Below are 10,597 nucleotides of genomic sequence, written 5' to 3'. Positions count from 1 at the left end.
TTATGCTGAATTTATTCAAAAACAAAAACAAACTTCTTCAAAGGGTCTAGACTTTATCCAGTCAGGAAAACTAAGTTTGCAGTAATTTCAACAAAAACAATTACTTCAAATTTTCACCACTATGTCCAAAGAGAATTTAGCCCAAACATTTTCTTTTTTTTTTTTTAATCTATTCAACTGAAAGAAATGGAGCTGCAACAGTTTAGGTTTTTTAATCCCAAAGTGGATTATACAAACAACATTTTCATCAAAGACTTTTTACAACAAGCCTAGCATTACTGGCTTTATCTTATTATTAAGGTAAGCATTCTTCAAAGAACTGTATGATTGGAATCTCTTCCTGATACACAGTGACATGCTATTTGCTGGCTGCAGTGAGAAGAGTCAAAATGAAAACGAAAATACAAACAGGCTTTTTTTAAACCTTGTCTTTATTGATTTAGACTTCAGAGTTACAGCCAAAAATAGTGCATCTGTAGAAAATTATCACACATTCTATCAATACAGCATCATCACATGTTTAGAATTGTAAGCACTTGACAAATTGCAAAGGGAACATCCAATCTAGTATTCGGCAATGGAAGGCATGAACAGGGAATACAGGGAGAAAGATTCTTTTTCCTCCTAAAAGAAACATTTCTGAACAGGAATGAAAAGCTTCTTTTAAAAGAAAAGAATTCCAGTCACCAGAGAAGACTCATATTGGCTCAGTCAGGGCACCACCATACACCACTGCAAACTTTGTGTGGAACGTCGAATCGTACAGAGCAGCCAAGACACTGCTACAGGAGCAGCACTGTCTTCAGCACTTTGTATGCCATCGAGAAAGTCACTGCATAGCCAACTGCCCAAGACAAACCTCTGCCAGGCTGGGGAAGAGGGATCAAGTATGCAAAAGTGTGAAGGATCCTCGCCCCGGTGAAGATCCTGAAATGCAGCAAGGCCGTGGACAGCTCAGGGCCACTAAGGGCATACAGCAGTCCAATGCCAACAAAGGGGACAATGTTTTCAAGGTCATTCAGGTGGCCTCTGGAGAAAGAAGAAAAGTTTTTTACAGTGTTACATTCTGTTGAATAAACCACTGCAAGCCTCATTATTTTTTCAGCATCTTCAGAGCATGCTGCTGTTCAGGCCCTAACACAACTCTGCTTCCTCTGCAGTGGGGACTCTATCCAGCTACTGAAACAATTTTGGCTTGTTCACCTGACATCCCTCTGGTCTCTCTTGCTTCTGACCTTCTGTATGAAAGGTCTTAAGTTTTCTCCCTGGATCTTGGGGATATTAGAGACTTACATGAGGTATATGAGTGCACCTGGGTGCACAAGAATGCAAAGTCAGGGAAGAACAGAGAGAGCTGTTATTTTCTTGTAGCCTCTCTCAATAGAACATCAACTGATGGATGGATGACTGTGACTAAAACTACTGGACTTCATGGCCCAATGGTCTATTCCAATCCCACAAACTCAGTTTGTGGTCTCTGTAAAGAAAATATGAAACATCTACATATGAACCACTCTATCAAAATTCCATGAAGTTCAATCATCTCTGAGGTTATTTTTGAACATCTAACAGGTGTGACAGTTACGCTTTTCGTTCATTTTCTTCACTCTAAGCACTAAAATAGCTGAAAAAATGTTTGAAATTTTGAAACCATAACATAATTTACTAAAAATGTGTTGAGACTGAACTCCATATCTTGAAGTATTCTTTCACACCCCTTCCTAAACCTTCCTATCTTACTTCACTTTAGATAAATTGTACTTTCAGCCAAATTTACTGATTGAAACAATCTCTAAGCCTTACTAATTATGTCATATTTCAGAGCCAACTGGAATCAGAACATGGCTCTGTCTTACAGCTGCCTTTTAAATCTATTTATCATTACAAGGAAACATAGCCCTCCAGCTTTTTAATTCTTGTTCCCCCAAAAAGTACTCTGAAGAAAGTAATCATTTCCCTATACCCATAAACAGAACACATTCCAGTCACTTATACAGCAGAGAAACCATTCTGAACCTATGCAGCATTATCTGTTGCCAAGAAGCTTGCAAAATACAGTACACTCCCATTAAGAACCATTGCTGAGAGGAAAATATGGATGCTTCAACACCAGTGGAGTAACTAGAACCAAGATGACTTACTAGGTCTGGGGATGTATGAAAAACTCTGCAAAACAGAAACACAGGATTTGATAATACAGTGTTTTAAAAATCTAATCTCTGTAAATGAGTGAGGAAGTTGTCATTTTTCTAATATAACAGTCTGAGTTAAATGGGCATCTGGTCATAAAGTTAGTCTCAACTTAGCTGAACTTTAAGAATTTACAAATAGGAAGGGATTACCCCTCAGCAAAAAGTTTCCATTTTTATATAACATCCATCAAATTAAGCAACAACTTCCTGAACTATTCAGGGGCAGAAAAGGAAAGAGCAGAGCATCTTTACATCACACTGTGATTAGACTCTTCTTTTAGAGATTTTAATCTGTAAGACACATACAGAAATATATTTCATGAAACGACAGTCATCATTTGCAAGGATGCAGTTCTTAAATCAGAGCTGGTACATACTTTCAAGATCTTCCCTACTGCTTGTTTAAATGAGAAGAGTTCATTCACATTCAAGTTTTTGCCATAAAAATAAATTTAGCTTCATTAAGGAATTATCATATGGAAAGCACTCCATTTCCTTGTTAGCACAGGTGTATCAAACAGCATCTCAAAAGTTGAGATTTTGGCAACAGAAAATTTTGCCATCGGCTGAATACAATTAAATAAGCTGCAATATTTAACACACTGAAATAGAGTTTACATTCTGCCACGGATTTTACAAAAGAAAATACATAAAATGCAGGTTGCACATTGCCATCCTACTGAGAGTAGAAGGCTGGTCAACTCTCCTGTACTCCTGAGTGAGCGACCTCGATTCAATCTGGCAGGAAGAGCACAGGCTCTGACTCCCACTCTGTACAATCTGCCAGATTAAAGCTCTCATTACAGCTCTGGAGTTCCATGGCTTTAACATAATTTTACTTCTCCTTCCCTTGTTATTTCCTTTACCCTTTAGGAAAAAATGTAACTATTCCAACTGGTGTTCAAATTAGATAGAAAGCCAATTTAACCTGAATGGACACTGCTTCATATTAAATCAACTTATGGTCATATTTTACAATCTTCTCACCCCTTCCCCCATGCATACAGGACACTACCCAAGAGTTAGTTATTATAACCAGACAATGGCTTATCATTTTTAGTATGCACGTTGACCACTTGAATGTGGAATGGTTTGTTCATTTAAACTAATTAATGTATTAGATTACTACACAAAGCAACACAAAACATCCACAGGCTTGCCAGAGAGAACGGGGTGAAATTAATTCCTTGGTTTAGTATTATTCTGCTACTTAAAATAGCTTTTAAAGACTCCTCTGCAGTACCTGCGTACACGTTCGACATCTGCATCCGTCCTCAGGTATTTCTTAGCATTGTCACCTTTTCCAAACGATGCTGTATCTTCTGGGTTCACAAATGCCTGTTTCAAACAGAAGCACACAAGAGACATTAAAAGCCAAAATGTTTGATCCAGTCAAGGCAGCTCGCTACAAAGGTCACTCTTTTAACCAATGCCTCCGTAGCCTCACATAACTTACCTCAGGTTAAATGCACAGGGAATAGCAGAACATTCACTGCATTATTGCTTTCTTAAGCACAGCCTGCATGTAGTTTGCATGCTGAGAAATTAATATAATGCAATTTATGCATGTAGATAAAGCCTTCTTGTAAGATGGGACAAGCCTGAAGTAATGCCAGGGGGCTGAAGGAACGTAGGCACCTGGAAGGGAGAAGGTCTGTACTACCCAAGTCTGTTTTCCACCATTCCTGACAAATTATCTGAAAGCCCTTTTGGATGCCTTCCTTCTTCAGAAGTTTATACAGCAATAGCATCCAAGAATCTTACTCCCAACCTTATTTATGAGCAAGTAAGTTTCTCCCTTTCCTCTTAGGTACAAATTTTTCCACTTATATGACCCATTATTATCCCCAAATACTGCAAAACAGTACTTGAAAACAACATTTAATCCAGGTAGTGCAGACTACAGTAGATCTCTCCTTGCTGATACATGTAGTAACACAGGTTCTGCAGATTGTCCAGGCTATGAAGATGTAAGTCAAGAAAATCTTTTAATTTTAGGAGAGCTACATGATTGCTTTCTAGGGCAGCCTTGATCCCTATCTGTGAAATATCCTCAGCCTCAAAATTCTAGAGACATATTAACATTATCAGCAACATTTTACCCTCTCTTGCTCCACTAACTGCTTTCCTCCGTTTTTTCTAAGCATTTTAAAGACTTTTTTATATTAAATAGAAAACTATTAGTACTAATTTTTCTGGTTGTAATATTACTGTCATAAAAAAACAAAAATTCCAAACTAATGAAGGTCCTGCTGTAACCTGCACCCACATGGATCATAACATGATATCAGCATTAATACAGGACTCCTCTGGATCCACATATAGGTCCACTACAGCTGATGTGCAAAAGGAAGCAAGGTTATGACACAAACATATGGCTCCTATTTTGAACACACAGGACAGGCTTTGTGCTCTACTAAATTTTCACCTGCACCAAAGACCTTAAGAGCCATTAGAAACCAGCAGCAGCTCAAACACTGCTCTTTTAGGCACTCATGAACAACAGAGTGGTTCAAGCTGGGTTTTCTTGCAACCAGCAAGAACAAAAAGCAGCATTTCAGTAAAAGGACTGCAACAAAATCCTTGAAGCACACACCATATTGCAGAAGCAGATCTCACAAGAACAAGGCAAAGGCAGGGCTCTTAAGAACAAGGCAAACTCAGGGCTCTTTCAGCCCAGGAGCAAGTGTTTCCAACAGTGACCATGAGCAGATGCCTAGAGAAGATCAGGAACAGGGCAAACACAACACAAGGCTTCCCATAAGCACTCTGTTCTAAGACAGATTATCTTCTGCAATATTTAGTAAAGCTCAGTGGACGTTTCACGTTCTTATCTAACCTACACAACAATCTATGTAAATTTTCAGCCTGTCTCTCATGCTAGAAACAATTTCAGTTTTTTTAGATAACGACCTACCTGCAATGGGAAGGCTAAAACAATTAGGGAGCATAGAAAGCTTTAGAATTACTGGATTAAAGGGTTATAGTTGCATAAAAATCTACTCCCTCTTCTGACCCTCAGTAGTTGGTTATTCATGTAATATGGCTCCATATCACACTTTATTTGCTTTATAAATTGGGTACCCTGGACAGGAGCTTTCTGCAGAAGACAGTGGAAATTATAGATCTGAAAAACTTTTATTTAAAAATAACAGAAATATTTTACAAGGGTAGGGTTAGTCAAATACAACTATAAGATACAGTCTCATAATTATCTCATAATTAGGTTAAAGATATTATCCATTTGAGACCAACAGGACACTAGCATGCCAAATTCAGAATATCTTAAGAAGGAGGAAGAAGAAAATGAATAGCAGCAGTTTTGAAAGCTGAAAAGAAACACGTGATATTTCTGTATTTCAATAGAAATTTCAATTTATTCTACCAGACAGTATTCCCAATTCCTACCTTTCTTGTCATCCTGTAGTATGCTGTTATAAGACTCATCAGCATCATTTTCAGAAGAACAATAGCTGCGTAAGTGGCGTAAGCCCTGAAGACTTCATTGTCAGCTAACTGGGTCGATTTAGCCATTTCTCCACTTCTCACAGACGACCTTTAGAAAACATTAAAGTTAGGCTAACATCATTGCAATCCAAAGTTCTGACAACAACATCCTCAGAATAGCCTTGTTTTTCAGCATCACAGCAATGGCAGCACAATTTTGCCACTGTGGAAAAAGTTTCTTTTCAAACAATTTTTCCTCTGTTTATTTTCACAATGGCCATAATATAAAACTTTAAGATTATTTAATATGTTGCTTTCATTGTAACTGCTTAGTAAACTGTCAAAGTACAAACCACCATCAGAATATTTAATGTAATGGCAGAAACAACATTTAAGTCACAGAAATTAGTACAATTTTGAAATAACACAAGGAGTTAGGACAATTTTACACCAATGCATTTGAACCAGTGAATTTCCTTAAGCAGTTACCAGGGTAGAGTGTGTGACAATACTATGAATTCTACAGTATGTGAAGAGGAAAATTAGTATTGCCTTTTTTTTTTTTTTAAATATCACAATTATAATTGCACTTCAGCTTTCAAACTAACCAATATCTTCCTACCCAACAATAACTTGTAATCAAACTGAGTTAAACATGCATTTTTCTCCTTTGAGACCTTGTTCTTAAAAATTGCTTTCACGGGCAAAGATTAAGTTGTAATGACAAAAAGGAGAGAATTATTTCTGCTTTTATCATGGGAGGTTTAAGCTAATGAAGTCTCTTTCCAATGAGACCATACCAAACCCACAATCCTGTGGAAGGAGTACCTTTTATCAACACCATAAATTTAAGAAGTGGTGAGGAGCACATAAAAAGAAAAACATGTCTCCTTGCATATTAAATTTTTTCTCTGCACAGAACAAGGCTTTTGCCTCACCAAGTGCTTTAACCATGCATTTAGTGACTAGGAATCCATAAAGCTAGTATGTCTTAGAGATGAAAATAAACGAACTTTTTGTTATAGTCAAGTTATTTCCTGTGATATAATTTTAACAATAGGAATAAAAAGGTTAATATTAACTTGATTACAGTTCTAACAATCGCTCATATTGCTTTTAGCACAGTCACTGACAGCTATTGCCAAACAAGGGCAACTAGATGAGCAGAGAGCACTAGAAGACTTGCTCTAAAGGCACATCCCAGGTGAGAAAGTGGGCAGGATGGAAGTAAGCAGCAGTTTGCTCAGAGAAAAATCTAGCCTTGCCAGGACCTGTCTGCTGTGCTAATGGGATTTTGCTCCCTCTTTCATCCTTTCTACAACTGCGTTTGGGTCACCGGGCCTATCACAGGGTCTAGGGACGATGGGAAATACAGTGTAACTCTCTTCTCACGTTACAGCACGGTTCACAAGATAAACCCTGACAGAAACTGTATCTTTTAACTTATCTCAGCAGAAAGCGCACACAGTTTCACACAACAAAAGGAAAGTAAATCCATGGCGTCAGAGCGTTTTTCATTACTGGATGTTAAAGCTATGCTGAAAAGACATCCCAAAATGCTGCAAGGCCATGAGAAACTGTTCAACAGCGCCTCTGAACCACACATCTACTCATTTTTCCCCGGCTGCAGGGCTGGCCTCTCCGAGCGCCCGCAACGCCTTCGATACGAAACGAAAGCAAACCGGAGAGAACTCGTGATTTCAACAACATGCGAGCAGAAACGCGAAAAAAAATAAACGCCACGTTCTAAAACAGCGCGGGGCTTTACGCCGAGATATGCTCGGCAAGATTACAAACAGTTGGGTAGTAGTAATAATAATAATAATAATAATAATAATAATAGCAGCGCTCTGCAAAACACGTGTCTGGCAGGGTCGGAAGGGCACAGATCCCTCGGGCAGCGACAGGAGCGCGTTGTTTGTGCGTGTTTAAGAACGCGGCCTCTCCAAGCGCTGCCGCTCCAGGCTCCGCTTCCAAAGGAGCCCCGGCCCCGCGGGGAGATGCCCCCACCACACCAGCGATCCCCAAGGACAGCCCGGCCCCGCGCCCCCCCCCCCGCTCCCCGCACCCCCGGCGGGGTCGCTCCCGGATGGTGGCGATGGGAGAAGTGGCCCCGGGAGCCGCCCCCGCGCAGCGCCCACACACCTCGCCCGTCCCGCGGCGATCCGACCCCGCAGCGATCCGACCCCGCTGCTCCCGCCGCTCCCGCCCGGCCTCTGCCTCCCACCGACCCGGCCTGGCCCCGCCTCGCCCCGCCGGGCGCGGGGGCGGGTCCCGATCCCGATCCCGATCCCGGCCGCCTTCGCCGCTGCCCCCTCCCCGCAGCCGCCGGTGGTCAAAGGGCAGATCAGGCCGAGACCCCTGCGAACAGTACCTGGGGGAGAGAGAAGTAAAAACCGCGAAAAGCAAGCAAGGAAAAGCCCTCCTGTCCGAACACCCTTGGGTTTAGAGACGGGGGGGGGGGAAGCCAAACAACTGTGGCCCAGCCGGGCGTGGGTGGTGACATGCCACGTGCAGCGATTGTGCAAACTCCTAAACTTACCTAAAAAACTGTGTGAAACACCTAAAATAATCAGCACTTCGGCCTCTGTATTGCTCTGGTGGGTCTGACCTTTTACCAAAGGAAAAATATGTAAAAATGCTTGCATTGCCAAGCCGTCGGTGCTGTTCCACGTGCACCACGTTGCTGTGCAAGGTGTGACGGAAAATAAAGGAACTTCACAGCTGGCCACAGACTTTACCTACCGGTGTGCTAGAATGTGCAGACAGGAGGAACCCTGGTGTCTGAACTTCCCTCTGCTTCTTCAGAATGCTGTTGTATTTCTTATGTTATTCCCACACCACTCCTCCTCGTAACTGGACTTGTGACTGAGCAGCTCATGATAAACTGGACTGAAGAAGACAGAGATACATGTATTCAGGTGTCCAATAAAGATTTCAGAAATAATCCTTAAGATGTACATAGAGGCAGAAAGGGAGACAATTTTTAAAGCTGAATCATTATGAAAAAAACCTAGGCTTAGGTGCATGTCTTCAGCATTCATTGGTGTTACTTCTGTGCTTCACGTTCTGTTAAATACCTGCGTGACTCTTATAAATTACAAAACACAACAAGAACTTGTTTGAGCAGGAACTGTAGTATCAGATCTGTTTTTAGAAGTTGGGTAGAAGTTGGGTTCAACAGCCTTTGTTCTCACTAAGGACACAGCAAATAGTATTTCTGCTTAAGTCAACAAAACAATTCACATGAGCATGGGTCCATCCCGGGGAGCAGATTTCCATTTCAAACAACATGGAAGCATTTCTGCAGCTCATAACTTACTTCAAGGCGGGAATTGGATCTTCGTAAATTTTTTTACGACACCTAACACATATCACAGTCACATGGTGTGATTAATGATACTGAAAGAAAACTATAATTATCTTCTATTACCACCTTTTTGTTTGTTTGACATTCTAATCCATATCCGAAGTCAGTTTAAAAAGCAGGTAAACCTATTGAGTTAACAGTTAAACTAAATACACATTATTATACCTGAGAAGAAAAGCTGGTAATTGATTTATACACAGTTCTCAGAACTACACCTGGAAACACTGGGAAAGCAGGAGAGAGGTTTTTTTCATTAGTTGTAGGTAGGATATAAAAAGAAGCAGAAACATAGCTAGAAATTCTACAGATTTCATGCTTTTCTTTGGATTTCACATTCCAGTTTTACAGATTTTAGAAATTCAGATAGATTTATGTGACTTTAAAAAACACTTCTGAAATTGGGAAAGCTGCTATACTCTCAGTCTTTGAATTTTGAGGCCAACACCTTGTTAATTTTTTCCTACTCTCTTTGAATTCACCTAATTCTGAGGAAGGTACAGGTAAGAAGATATGAGGAAGGGAAGAGGTCAGGAAGAGGGGGGAAAAGAGGAGGGAAGGAGGAAAGAGAAAGAAAATTTAAAAGAAAAAGAAAGAAAATAGGAAAAAAGAAAAATAGTAAAGAGACAAATATAAAAAGAAAGAAAAGAAAGAAGAAGAGGAAGGGATAAAAAGAAAAGACGAAAAATGAATAAAGAAAAAAGGAAAATAGAAAACATGGAAAAAGAAGAAAGGAAGTAACATAAGAGAAAATTAGATAAAAGGAAAAAAGAGAAAAGGAGAAAGACAAGAAAATTAAAAAAGACAGAATTAAAGAAAAAATAAAGAAAGATAAGTGGGGGGGGCAAGAAACAAGAAAAGAAACCAAGATTTCTTGCAGACACTGAACCACTTAAAAGGTTCAGGTTCCTAGACTCTTCGAGGGAAGAGTCTCAGAAGAGTGCAAAGTGGGCCCAATAGTCAGTAAAGCAGAAATTAACTTGTGCTCAAGGTCTATTTGCTTCTCAAGGTTCAGTAGCAGCATAAAGTGCCTGTAGAACATTTGAAAACTGCTGTGATCTAAGTGAGGTTGGATACATAACTGGTGATAGTTGCTCCTGAGGGGCCCATTCTTACAGTCCTTACTCATGTGAATTGTCCCTTGGATATTAATGGGATTACTCTTGTAAATCAGGGATGCCATATCAGCCCAGTGCCCAGGGTTATACTGATCATGAAGGGCTTGATCTTGCAAACCTCATTCATGTGAGCAACCCTTTTTCATGACAATTTTCCCATCGACTTGAAGAACTACCCATATAGCCAGAGACAGTAGAATCAGGACATGAGTTTAGGGTCAGCATAAAAGTAGGAATAAAAGAGTTTTTCATTTAACCTCCAGCAAGGAATAGATACTCCCCAAGAAGGCCAGATAAGTGCAATCATTCTATTTTAACTGCAGGGAGGGCAAAGGGATAGGTATATATTGATCAGCCTTGTTCCAATCCTGTCTCCTTCCCTGGCTCCATTTATTTACCATAATTAGAGTGGTAAAGAAGGCACTGACAGTACATTTTCACCATACCTCAAGGTTTTGCTCACCATCCCCTTG

The 10,597-nt window shown here is 40.2% G+C and overlaps 1 protein-coding gene across 2 annotated transcripts; it reads right to left on the bottom strand.

Moving 5' to 3' along the window:
• Positions 1 to 412: 412 nt before the first annotated feature.
• On the bottom strand, positions 413 to 8,030 carry MGST1 (microsomal glutathione S-transferase 1). Of its 2 annotated transcripts, none has more exons than XM_027747496.2 (4): positions 8,014 to 8,030; positions 5,601 to 5,748; positions 3,436 to 3,530; positions 413 to 1,029 (listed from the first exon to the last, which is right to left on the bottom strand). In XM_027747496.2, the coding sequence occupies exons 2-4, from the start codon at positions 5,724 to 5,726 to the stop codon at positions 783 to 785; spliced, it is 468 nt and encodes a 155-aa protein (XP_027603297.1). In that variant the 5' UTR covers positions 5,727 to 5,748; positions 8,014 to 8,030; the 3' UTR covers positions 413 to 782. The 2 variants fall into 2 exon arrangements, with proteins under 2 accessions (XP_027603297.1, XP_027603294.1); XM_027747493.2 differs by lacking the exon at positions 8,014 to 8,030 and adding an exon at positions 7,785 to 7,811.
• Positions 8,031 to 10,597: the final 2,567 nt, after the last annotated feature.

Source organism: Pipra filicauda, unplaced genomic scaffold (assembly GCF_003945595.2).
Source record: "Pipra filicauda isolate LSUMZ 115617 unplaced genomic scaffold, ASM394559v2 scaffold104_size2351352_pilon, whole genome shotgun sequence".
Taxonomy (NCBI): Eukaryota; Metazoa; Chordata; class Aves; order Passeriformes; family Pipridae; genus Pipra; species Pipra filicauda.
The sequence above is the reverse complement of the archived record's forward strand: the minus strand, read 5'-3'. Positions and strand labels throughout refer to the sequence as shown.